Here is a 13,203-nt window from a genome sequence, read left to right as displayed (position 1 = left end):
GCTGAAGCTATGGAAATATATAATTAGGTATGTTTGCAGTGTTTTGTAAAGTTATGGTTTTAGTTTTATAGGATCTTTTGGTATCACTCTTCAAGGGCAATTAAATATTTGTTACTTGATCTTAACTTTCAGGTAAAGAAGACACTCCCTCATTACTCGGTCTCTGTGGCTCTCTAACATCAGTGGCGAGTTACAAATCTCTAACAAGTCTCAAATCTAATGACTACCTTGCAAGTCCCACAACAGAGATGACGAGTCCAGGCCTAACTCCATCCTGAAAAATTTTATGTCAAAGCCAGAAGTTTTTATGTTGCAAATGTTCTATTTACATAAGTTTGACTGCTGGGAAAACCTTTGGGATTTTATATTGTTTGGGCATATGTCTGGAATTCTATTGCTTTGATTAGAGAATTCAGTCCACTCCATGTGCCCTTCTGAGTGAAAACGATCCTGCCATTTTAAGATTCTTGTATTTGTCACTGAGGAAGTTCAAAAATGAATAGGCTTAAAAAACTTTCAAGTATCCTCTAAATTAATAGTCCATTGCAAATTGTGATGTATATTTATTATTCAGCTGATTTTCATGTATTTAAATGTACCATAATTGCCAGAGACTGAATTCAAGGTTTTATTCCAGAGACATAAGCTAAGTATTTTCTTTTACTCTTTTATTCAGTGATTACATTTTCTAAAAATGACTTAATTTCATTTTTCATTCATTTCTTCCTAGGTTCTGATGTTTAAATGCCTTGTTTTTCACAGGAGGAGGCGGTTCTCAGCTGGTTTCATAGTGGCTTACTCAGTTTTTCTTTAATAGCTATCATTTGGTACAACATTCCATTAACATTTTATAAATTTTGTAGGAATATGTCTTTAGGCCATTACTAAATTTGTCAGGGTCATAGGGAAAGTATTTTACACCATTTTGGTAAAACGAATAAATTGTTTTCCCAGGATTTTCTTTTCTTTTATTTAAATTTTATTTTAAAATATCAAATATTCCTCAAGTAGTTGGAAGTTCCTCAAGTAGTTCCTCCAAGTAGTTGGAAACATTTAAAAATGTAGAACAGATATTGAAAAGTATTTTATTAGGAAAGATTCTGAGTTCATTTAAGGATTTGAGAACCTTCAAATAAGGATCAGTAGAGTCTCACCATACTCGTCAATATGTCTGACATACAGTGCTATTCTGTTCTCCCTCGTGTGCAACAATGAATCTTGCCACAGTAAGGTTAAAAACTGATGTTAATATTTGAAATCCCTACACTTCTACAGGTAAAAAAAATTAGTTTTCTTTTTTAAAAAGTTATGCGCTATAAAATCTTTTTGCAGTTTTTGGAACTATGTATTTCATCCATCAAAATCCCACCATATTGAAAGAGAAAACGTATGAATTATATTTTCTACAGTAAGTGCTATGAGGAAAACATGATCAGTTGTGCCAAAGAAGTTTTATACATTGTTTACACAAGGAGGACACAATACTTAATGGGGACTTCATATACTATTTTTGTTTATTAATAAAACATTACATTCAAACTCGGTAGCTTGGACATGTAGGAACAGTGTTCCCCCTACAACAATTTATTTTATTCAGAGGAGGCAAGAGCGCTGAACTTATTACATCATTCTTTGTAGTGGAAATGTAGGAGTGTGGTGGTTCTGAAATACAGAGCTTTATTCTCATAATTTGGAATTTAAGATAATAATGCCAGTCTTAAAGACAGTTCAAATGAAGTCATTTCAGGGACAAAGGAGGCCTGGAAGCCATTAAAATAAGTTACCCTAAATGTACAGAACATACTCAGAGCTCTATTCCTTTAGCTTAATAAGGCTTTAATACCTGTAAAAATGCAAATATTCTTGCAAAATGGTATCTTTAACCGTTTACTGGTACCTACTCTTAATTCTATATACCTTATTATGAGTGAGGTATCTGAAGCAATTTTTAGTAAGCACGGGGATGAAAGGAAGATACAAAATGAGGACCGTGGAAACCTTGGGAGCAGGTAGTAGGAAATGGCTAAGGAGGGGAACTTGAAAATTTTTAGGTTGGCCTTAAGCACTATTGCTGCTTTCCCAAAAACTGATCAGAATGTTTAAAATGCTTTATCATTCATGGTCTACTCTCAACTGACATTTATTATTCCTCAGTAATTTAAAAAAACATCATTGCTAAATTCTTTCCATACATTTTTATAATATAGGAAGGAAATTCAAGATTCCATAATTGGTAACATTTTCCAGATTTGTCTAATGCATACAGTAACTTGTGCATCTTAACATGCTGCTAAATGCAGATTTAAACATGACATCTGAGGATCATGACTTTTCCTCCTTTCTTGGAGCTCTTGGTATAAAATTCATCTGCTAATGTGAATTCAGGTTTCTATACAGTTCATTTCACACTAGTTCTACATGTAGTTAATGTTTGCATGAGGAAACAATGTATGTCTCAATCTTTAATTTTAGGTGGTAGTGTTTACTGCTTACACACCCTACCCAAAACAGAATGCTGAATTATATGCTAATAAGTCCATGTGTATTTTGTTGCCTTGATGTACTATACTTGTTGCATGTATATTAAAAGTTTTGTACCATGCATTAGTGGTTATATTTTTTTCTTCAAGACAAGTTACTGGATTCAAGTTATACACTGAACTTTTTAAGCAAATATGGTAAATGTATATTATTCAACACCTAAAATACTAATATGACAAGAGGTTTTGGAGAAATCTTTATTTCAACTCAAATACCTTTTATTTAAAAAAAAATAACATGATCTGCTTTACAATACACAGTGTCTGCTGAAGTGGTACAATAGTGATTTTGGTAGTTACTAACTTAATTATATAAAAGCTATGTTTGTTTTCTCACCTATAAATGGAAACATCATCTTCTCAGAACCTATGATGGCATCAAGATGATGTCAGCATTAAATGAAATTATGTAAACTAAGTTTTTATTTTAAGTCATCTTTATTAGATTTACACACAAGTTTTCAAGTGGTTAAAAGTGTGTCTCAAATTTACAACTTAGGGAAATTCTTTGTCAAAGTTCCTATTGTTAGGTAAAATCTCCAGTTTTGATAACAGACACATTGGATAACCTCTGAAATGTCACACAACTGCTTTGAACATCAGGGCTCCTAAGTATTGTTTAACTGGTTCCCTTTGTTCTTCTGGAAGCAAAGCAGCTTCTATTTAGTTTGATAGGAAAGGGCAGATAAAAATCACATCAATGTCATTATGGTCCCTTTTCAAAGTCTATTCTGGTCCAAACCAATCCTTGTAAGTCCCCATTTTCTATAGTGTCCAACTGAAACCAAAGTTTCACTACCTAAGACTTAGCCTACTACAGGTGACACATTCTGGTGTGTGCTGTGCTAAACTATGCTACCCCTCTTTTCTTTTCAGCTGAAGTAATTGCTGGTCTTGGGGGAAAAAAAACCCCAAACCCAACTCTATAATTATTAGACCTGTGCCAAAAATACTTGGTTTCCAGTTGCCTTCCTGTTTTTCCTTCCCTGGGACTAAATTCCATTGCCTGATGATTGATTGAGACTCCCACCTCCAGGTATGTTTGTCTTAATCTTAGAAGCATTTCCTGACTCTCCCTCTCGGCCCCCAAGCTCAGTGGAGAATTCCTCAGCCTCCCCACTGCTCCGTTTGCAGACCTCTGCCAATCACAGCTACCATCTCCTTGTAGCCAGTGACAGTATGTGAAGCACTTATCTCAAGTGCTGCTCAAACTGCCTACCACATAAAAGATCTGAGTAAATGTTGAATGATAGGTTAAAATTTATTTAAAAAGTTCATTTTGGAAAAAAATTAAAACCTGATACACTCAACTTTCCCATATCCCTGGAATTCATGCTCCAGAAAGAGGGAAGAATTTAAAGCAGTCATGTGGTTAAATAAGCATAGTGAATAGTTTCCTAAAAATAAAAGAAAAATTTAACTTCATATCTACTTTTTCAAAAAGTCAAATATGTATTATATGGAAGGTGGCAAACATGTAGTACTTGAATTTCTTTTTAAAAAATGTACACACACATATAAGGAAATAAATGTATTTTCACACAGACTGAAACTTTGCTTCCAGAAACATTACCAAGAATATAATTTCTAGCCAAGTGCTTTTCAGTTGCTACTTTTTTTTGTTTAAATTTTTTGTTTAAATTTAATGCTTCTTTACCACTTAAGTATAAAGAAAGCTTCAGTTCACCCTTTTTATCCAGATACATAGCTGTAATATGTACTAGAAAAGCTACTAGGGAATTAGATTTATTTTAGGCATAAATGGTAATAATTTTCTATAAGCACAGTCTGTTTTGGGGGAGGGAGGGCAGTGGGGATTTCCCTACTGGTTTTTCTATTAAGTTGAAATATGTGACTGCTTCTTAATAATTATAAATTTAAATTTTTCTCTTTTCTACCAGTTACCAAAAAGAAGCATAACAGAACAAAGGTAAATTTAATACTGCTAAACTATTCAAGATAAACTTTCTTATATAATAAAGTATAGCATTAACAATGATTTTATATGAAAATATTTAGCTTGAAGCAGTAATCATTTTAAGAAAGCATAAAACAGTTTAATGAAAATATAAGTTAAAGTCATAAACATTTATGATTTTATAGATACGTATGTTGCAAATTTAAGATAAATCAACATAGGATAAAGTAAACACAAAAGATTACATACAAACCCTACATATAGTTTATTTCTGATGAAACATGAACTCTTTTCTACTAAAATACAAAATACATAATTCCTCTACCAATACTAGAGGTCTGTTCACCTAACTAAATTACTCTATTTTAGGGGGAAAAAATACTTCACATTTTCATAGCATACACATAGACTGTAATAAAGTGCTTTTTCTTATAGGATATAGATCCTGAGAAAATAAATCAAAAACAAAAAAAAGAGAACATTATCTTTGTCCTGCCATCATAGCCTTGTTTCATTCCTACAGCCATAAGCTACATTACTGAGCTACATTATTAACCTGTAGTGACTAAAAGCAATTTCTTCAAGGAAACGGCTGCCTCTTTAGTCTCCTGATGTAGCATACTAACATGAGATGTGTAAAATCAAGGGACATTTTGGAAATATTTTGTGGCTTATATCGTATTAATCTCAGTGTTGTTAGAAGAAGACAATACTAGTGACCTCAAGAGCTCCACAAACAGTGATACCTGAATTCCAAGATGGCTGAAACCAGAGGCCCTTCGCAGGCTGAAACATTACCTTTACTCCTCTAAATATAATGTGGTTTTTCTCCATTGCACACCCAAGATTCACTTGCCAAACATTTAATACAATCAGTAAAGACTCCTCTCTTGTAGAAATAGTAGATAATACAGAGTCTTTAGTCATCAAAAATATCTTTATCACATAGACAGTTATATTCTGGCTCATAAAGATAAAGTAGCCATACCTTTGGGGGAAGAAATCCTAATACTGGTAAAGTCTTAAAACAGCAACAGGAGGTGTAAAAAAAACAACACAAAAACAAAACAAAAAACTAATGCATTTGAATTAAAGTATCTAATAGGTAATTAGGTAAATGCAAATAATGTTATTTAAAGACTTCCATCTATTAACTACTTTGTTGGAATATTTAGATATCTATGTGCATGATTTAAGTATGTATGAAAGACATTTTTCTTCTAGACTCTGCACATCATTCAGCACACAATTCAAAATGTTCTGATATATCTGACACATTCCCAACGACATTATACCGAAATCTATAATATCAAACTCTTGGAGATTATCACTTTCAGTGCTAAGAAATAATTTTTCTTTTCTTTACAAGAACATTTAATGGTTGTGATTTCTGGAATATCTTTTTCAATATCTCAAAAATCAGTAACAAAATTTATTTTAAAATTAGGGTTATGGTTCAGAGGCAAAGTAGAAATTACTGCTCATTTAAATTATAAGACAGAAATATATAAAATCATTTTAAGATAATGGTGAAAGAGTTCTTGCCTAAGAGTCTCCATCTTATTATTTGGCTTTGGTGGTTGTTTCAAGTAGAAACAGCATCACTAGTATTGCTGTCTTCGAGCATTTTGCTTCTGGAAAAAAGCCTTCCCAAATTCATAGGTACTGATCATAATGGCACAAGCAGGAGCAATTTTAATTAAACGGGGAATGAGGCCTGAAAAGAGAACAGAAAAAAAATCAGAACAGGGGCGCCTGGGTGGCGCAGTCGTTAAGCGTCTGCCTTCGGCTCAGGGCATGATCCCGGCGTTCTGGGATCGAGTCCCACATCAGGCTTCTCCGCTGGGAGCCTGCTTCTTCCTCTCCCACTCCCCCTGCTTGTGTTCCCTCTCTCGCTGGCTGTCTCTCTCTGTCAAATAAATAAAATCTTAAAAGAAAGAAAAATCAGAACAAATTTTACCTTATGTTTAAAAAAAGTAATTTTTTAGAAAGATTTTATTTATTTGACAGAAAGAGCACGCATCAGCAGAGGGAGGAGCAGAGGGAGAGGGAGAAGCAGACTCCCTGCTGCGCAGGGAGCCTGATGCAGGACTCCTCCCGGAACTCTGGCATCATGACCTGAGCCAAAGGCAGATACTTAGCTGACAGAACCACCCAGAAGTCCCTAAGATATTTGCTTTAACATCATAAATGTGGTATGTTTCATAAATGGGGAATGTTTTCAATAATTTCCTGCTTAAAGTTAATTTAGGAAGATGACAGATACAAAAGTAATCATTTTATTCAACAATTTGGTAAAGCAAGTATTTTTACCTGTAAATAATCCTGCAAATCCATTCTTAGCAACAATGCTCTTCATGATAGTCCAGGTGGACATAGGCAAAGGCATAGAAACTAAATGTTAAAAACAAAAGAAATGATACATAAATTACCACTTAATAACTTCTAATACACAATACACATAAAAATGTTCATGGCCTTTGGATGTGTATAATCATTATAATAAGAACAGATCTATTTACCTAAAATTTACCCAAAATCTTACTTTTAACAACTGGATTCATTAAAAAGAAAAATTAGAAAAAGGTCATAACTTTAAGGTGTATAGGACTAGATATAATCGAGGAGGAATACACAGATGGATTCTGTGAATTAAGTTTCTTAAGCTTGGTGGTGGGTAGTATCCTTTATACGTATTCCCATGCCTTAAACATCTTTCATAATGAAAAATTTAAAGGATGTGTAGAAATATTCATGGGTTCCCAAAGCCAAACAGAAGCCCTGATAACCATTTTTCATTACATTTTTACTGCACACATTTAAAAAATTTTTTTCTAAGAAGAAGTTCTGAAAAGAACAGCTCATTCTTCCTAGGGAGGTCTGCCTTTATTGAAACCTTTCTGAACAGATGTACCAATCTCTCTCTCTCTCCTTTTTTTTTTTTTTTTTTAAAGATTATTTATTTGACAGAGAACACGAGCAGGGGGAGCAGTAGGCAGAGGGAGAAACAGGCTTCCCGCTGAGCAGGGAGCCTGATGGGGGCTTGATCCCAGGACCCTGGGATCATGACCCAAGCCAAAGGGAGTTGTTTAACCTACTGAGCCACCCAGGCGTCCCTGGATGTACCAGTCTTGATATAAATTATATCCATCTTGTCTCCTCCAAAGGGCAGATACAGCCTTTTTTAAAAACAAAATTCTGCATTTTTATAAAATTTGATAAAAAAATAGTATTTCAAACTGTACAGTCACTAGAAGTACACAGTTATAAAAAAAAATGCACACACTTTACTTGGCAATGCCAGCCTTTAATTAACAGTAACCACTCAAATATCTGAAAGTAAGAAACTGAACTATTTTTTAAAAACAACAAAATAGATGTCACTGAGGTTCAAACATACAGCTATGAATGAGCTGTTCATGCACAGAGTTTACTTACCTTCATTTTACACAATGATTCTAAGCAGCTGGCTTAGCCCACAGATTACTAGATGCAATGAGTAAAAAGAGTCTGCTAAGAAGCAGGCCCACTACCACGTGAACACTGTGACAGCTGACACACTGAAGTTGTCAAAGTCGCTGTTTGAGGTCAGTGGATGAGGGGCAAACACTACTACAGTATCCTCATTAGCTGCTCAGAGCTGCACAGTAAGACTATGCTCGTCACCGTGACCGTGGATGACAACTCGAGTCATTCAGGAGGATTAAAGTGTGTATTATTAAGCATGCCCAGAGGGAAAAAAGGAAAAGGTTGGAGAAAGAGAGCTTTCAAAAATGGCTTTTTAGAATTTTACCACTTAAAGGAATGGGCTCATTATCTCAATCTCATTTATAGAAATACCAGATTCTCTGACTATGAAGATAAATGAGGCTCTGTGATTTATTTAGGAAGCTGTATGATCAATATAAACACTCTAAATATAAAGATAATAACTATAGCAATCCAACAAGAAGGACACATTTTTTAAACCAAGAACAAAGTACTTCTGAATGAAATTTAACTTTCTAAAGAAAGTCAATGACAAAAATTTTATATTACAAGTTGGCAACTTCTTCATATTTAAATTATTCCATTTAAATTTTGGAAACAGCTAGTGAAAGAAAGGAAGCCAAGTAGCCAGATATTTTTGATCTTGTAGAATTCAAGCCCTGAAGTGGTCCCTATTTGGATAGGGTGCAATTAATGCAGAAGAGAATGGACAGAATGCATTCTCAACTGAAGGTAAGCCTCAGTCATGCTCTTATGGAGTCTCCGAAGTATGTCCTGCCCAAAGTTCTAACCCTCTGGAGCTATTCCTACAGGTAATAAGCAACTTCTTACATCATAAGGAAACAATGTTTGGTTTTTCCATATTTCAAGCATAGACAACAATAAAAGAAACACTCATTTACTGACCATCCACATTTATCAAAACCTAGTAACTGTACCTTTTAGATAGAACTGAAGTCCTCAGTATATTCCTTCTCAGTATTCTTCTTCCTCTCTCCTGAGAGGTAACCACTCTCGTCTCTTTTTTCCTTTATCTTTCCCATGCTTGTGTTTTAAACTTTCACTACAGCTGAACATATCCATAAATAATATATACTCTTGCTTTTCATGCTCTTAAACTTTGTATAAGTGCTATTGCACTGTATATTTGTAACGTGCTTTTAGGATTATATCTATATTGGCAAATATAGCTATATTTGATTTAATTGCTGTATGGTATTGCATTATATGGATTATCACAGTTTACCCATTTCCTTGCCACAGACAGTTTTAGTGCTTTCTAACTTTTTGGGATTAAGAATCCTTCAGTGGGTATCCTTGTACGTGTGCAGACATTTCTCTAGGGCACATATCGAAGGTGGAACTGCTTATTCAAAGAGCCTTTCTTGAGACTGCCAGATTATTTTCCAAACTTAGACTCTCACCTGCCCAGCATGAGCATGCGCACTGCTCCTTGTTCTCCCCAACAACCCAGCACATATAAAATGTCCTCTCACTGCCCTTCTGGTTGGCACTGTCCTCATAACTAAGATTGAGCTTTTCTTCACAATTTGTCACATATAACCATTTTTTAATGGTTTTAAAATTTCTGCTGAAGTATTTTAAAATACTGAATATGTTCACAGAAAAAGAAGTTTAACTGTAACTGTTGAAAGCAGGTGGATCTGAGCCAGGTTTAAAAAGCTGAAAGGTGACATTAAATTTTTTAAAATTATAAATGAGGGCCTCATAAGTGAGGAAAAAGTTACCTCTATTATGAAATCTGGCACTCACTACATCCTAATATGCTTCTTTTCCATTACACTATGAGCTGTTTGAGGACTTGAAGATGGCCTCACTTGTCTGTCTAGACCAGCACGGTGCACTCCAATCAGTAGTCGACTAATGCATGGGAGACATGGTCTAAGCACAGTTACAGAGATCATATTCTTACAAGGAACTCAGCATCATTCTTTATAGAACACTTCTTATTTTTCTTTTTGCTTAGAGATAATGGATTTGGTGTAGCTGAGCTACAGAGTGGAGGAATCCACTTCTAAAGGGAGCTGATTTGCCTCTTTGATGGGGATAAATAATATACGATAAAAATGAGAAAAAATATGGGCTGTTTATCACTCAAATCAGAAGTGTAATTTGCAGTAGAAGTGTATCTTGCTAAATATAACTGGTTCATAGCTGAAGCAGAGTAACAGGTAAAAGTGACCAATGAAAATCATATAAAATTAAGATCTAAAGCTTATTTAAGATTTCTCCTTTGGGGTTTATTGGAGAAACACTAGGAAAAAAACAGTGATAGGTAAGAGCCGAATCTAGTGAAAGAAGATGGCTCCCTGATGCCAGTCTCAAGGAGGATGTACAATCACTATCACCTAGGGAACATTTTCAAAATTCACAAGTTAGAGCCCCAGATTAGATCTATTAAATGAGAGTCCATTGGGGGTAATGCCCACCTTTAGATGCAATGAAAAAGCACCCCAGGTGACTCCAAAGATTATTTATCCAGGTAAGTCTCAAACCTTAGTGAGGATCAGAAGCTAACTGTAGAGATTCCCATCCTCTCCCTCACTACCACCATGACCATCGGCTCGTGACCACAGTCATGAATCACACCAAAGAGAATATTCTGACTATATTAAATACTTCATGTAATAGAGGAAATAGGAATTCTGATAAGTTGGAAGGGAGAATGAAACAAAGTAATTTTGAACTACCAAGGGAGAACAGATAGGGCTTAGGCAGCTAGAAGGCTCCCACCCAAAAAGGAAATGGAAGAACCCTGATAATAAACTTTGTTGACTTCCCAGGTTTTAGTTAGCTCCTATTATGAAAATGGACTAGGACTCTGGAAAGTCAAGGACAAAGTAGTCACTAATATTCATCAGATTCAGTTGTCTATAAACATTACTGTTTGTTTCAAAAATTATAATACCTATTTTTATAGGCAGAATATTCTGGTGGGTTAGAATAATTTATTAACATAATAGGTTTATCAATCACGAGGTTTACATGACATAATTTTGTAATAGATAATTTCCAATGGGTTTGCCATACTTTCTATAGATAATAAATAATGATAGAAGGAATCTAGTAGAAGCAACTAAGAGCACACTTTTGTTCTAGAAGAAATTACAGGTTATAAAAAGGTAAAAATAGATAGGATAACAGGTAGGAAAAAAACATATCAAAAGGAAGGGAAGCTAAAAAACATTGAGAAAAAGAATGAAATGTATACACATACTAATGAAACAAAACACACCAAGAGAAAAAGGGTTCCCACTAATTTCCTAACCTTCACTCTAAATTTCTAGATTTATTTGAAAGAACAGTTATATAGTATGTAGTCCTCTCTCTAGCAGGTATGAGACTAAACTGACGACAGGCAAAATATATAGATTTTTAAATTTCTTAAGTTTTAAGTTTCTTAAGTTTTGGAGAGTATTTTTTTCTCTGGGCATTCCATTCTAACAGTGTATTAGTTTCAGTTAAAGCAGCAGAGGAAAAAAAAATCTTGTTTCTCTTATTTAGTCCATCTGGAAAGAAAAAGGAAAACAATCATGGCATCTTGAAAATGTTCTAAGTTAAACTTACTTTTATGACTTTCATATATCCAAAGTTGAGTCTGCTTTTGTGTTTTTACCACATCAAATGGCAAAGTTGCAACAGCTGCAAACTATCAAAAAGTAAAATTAATTTAAATCTACCTTTAAATTTTTTTCTTAATATTTTTATATTCTTCTAAATAGCACATTACTGAAGGATAAACAATGGAATCATAACTAAACTGAAACTTAAGATGAAACCAGATATATTCAAAGAGAAGGTTTTATTAAAGAAAACAGATAACATGTGCTATGTATTTCTCCCATAATTTAGAAGTAAATAGTCTCAAAAAAAGTTCCCCTACTTTCCTGAGGTTAGTGGGAGAGTCAGAATTACAACCACACACACTGCCCGGACTCCAAAACCAGTATGCACAATTTCTGATGCTCCTAAATGTCCCATTACTCCTTTACTACCCATGAAGGTATAATACCTACTTTTATTTTTTTTAAAGATTTTATTTATTTATTTTGACAGAGAGAAAGCCAGCGAGAGAGGGAACACAGCAGGGGAATGGGGAGACGAAGAAGCAGGCTCCCAGCGGAGGAGCCTGATGTGGGGCTCGATCCCAGAACGCCGGGATCACACCCTGAGCCAAAGGCAGACACTTGACGACTAAGCCACCCAGGCGCCCCTATAATACCCATTTTAAAGCAGAATTTCTCAATTATATAGTAAGCATTTAAAAATTTCCAACAAGTGTCTTAAAAATAGAATTAAAAAATTAAATTTACACGAACCCTTTCCTTAATGGGTTTCCACATATTTATCCAAATACAGTTACAATAGTTCACAAATCACACTTTAAAAATACCACAAAATGAATCAATGATTATTTTCATAATAACCTAATTAAGCAAGGAAGGTTTTTTTTTTTTTTTTAAGATTTTATTTATTTATTCGACAGAGATAGAGACAGCCAGCGAGAGAGGGAACACAAGCAGGGGGAGTGGGAGAGGAAGAAGCAGGCTCATAGTGGAGGAGCCTGATGTGGGGCTCGATCCCACAACGCCGGGATCACGCCCTGAGCTGAAGGCAGACGCTTAACCGCTGTGCCACCCAGGCGCTCCAAGGAAGGTTTTTTGAAAGAATAAATTCCCTCAAGAATGTCTCATAACAGGGATGCCTGGGTGGCTTTGTCAGTTAAGCGGCTGCCTTCAGCTCAGGTCATGATCCTAGGGTCCTAGGATCGAGCCCCATATCGGGCTTCCTGCTCAGCAGGGAATCTGCTTCTCCCTCTCCCTCTGCCTCTCCCCCTGCTTATGCTCTTGCTCTCTCTCTCTAATAAATAAATCTTAAAAAAAAAAAGTCTCATAATACTTGATACAACAGCCATGCAAAGTAAAAACTTGTTTTCTTCCCAGTTCACATTTGACAATATGCTCCTAAAATGCTCCCTGAAATCACTTACGTTGTATTTCACCCCAACAATGCTGTTTTAAGTTTCTGAACTGAAATGTTTCAGAGATCTCAGGTAAGTGAAAATCAATTATTTCTCCCTCTCCACAGTCTAGCACGTAGCAGCAAAACGTAGTGATAAATGTTTTTTAGCCTTTGACACTTTCTAAAATGATGTGGCTTAGCTCTTCTGTTTTGTGACAGAAACCCTGAACATCACACTGATGTGCTTCTTCTGTTGCAGAGACAAGTTTTTAT

At 35.0% G+C, this 13,203-nt stretch overlaps 2 protein-coding genes across 9 annotated transcripts in view; one reads left to right on the top strand and one right to left on the bottom strand.

The window, feature by feature from the left end:
• RUNDC3B (RUN domain containing 3B) overlaps positions 1 to 2,602 on the top strand; it is a 133,414-nt gene extending 130,812 nt beyond the window's left edge. For all 6 annotated transcript variants that reach the window (XM_087861110.1, XM_045793334.2, XM_045793332.2 and 3 more), the window contains one exon: positions 133 to 2,602. In XM_087861110.1, coding sequence (XP_087717236.1) covers positions 133 to 278 — 146 coding nt within the window. In that variant the 3' untranslated portion in view covers positions 279 to 2,602. The remainder of the gene's footprint in view (positions 1 to 132) is intronic.
• A 1,180-nt stretch (positions 2,603 to 3,782) lies between these two features.
• The window catches only part of SLC25A40 (solute carrier family 25 member 40), a 53,775-nt gene continuing 44,354 nt past the window's right edge, over positions 3,783 to 13,203 (bottom strand). For all 3 annotated transcript variants that reach the window (XM_045793336.2, XM_045793337.2, XM_045793338.2), the window contains 3 exons: positions 11,536 to 11,617; positions 6,772 to 6,852; positions 3,783 to 6,175 (listed from right to left, as the gene is read on the bottom strand). In XM_045793336.2, coding sequence (XP_045649292.1) covers positions 6,063 to 6,175; positions 6,772 to 6,852; positions 11,536 to 11,617 — 276 coding nt within the window. In that variant the 3' untranslated portion in view covers positions 3,783 to 6,062. The remainder of the gene's footprint in view (positions 6,176 to 6,771; positions 6,853 to 11,535; positions 11,618 to 13,203) is intronic.

This window comes from Ursus americanus, chromosome 3 (genome assembly GCF_024610735.1).
Source record: "Ursus americanus isolate L20-20 chromosome 3, mUrsAme1.1.p, whole genome shotgun sequence".
NCBI classification, from domain to species: Eukaryota; Metazoa; Chordata; class Mammalia; order Carnivora; family Ursidae; genus Ursus; species Ursus americanus.
This window is presented reverse-complemented; position numbering and strand designations above follow the sequence as displayed.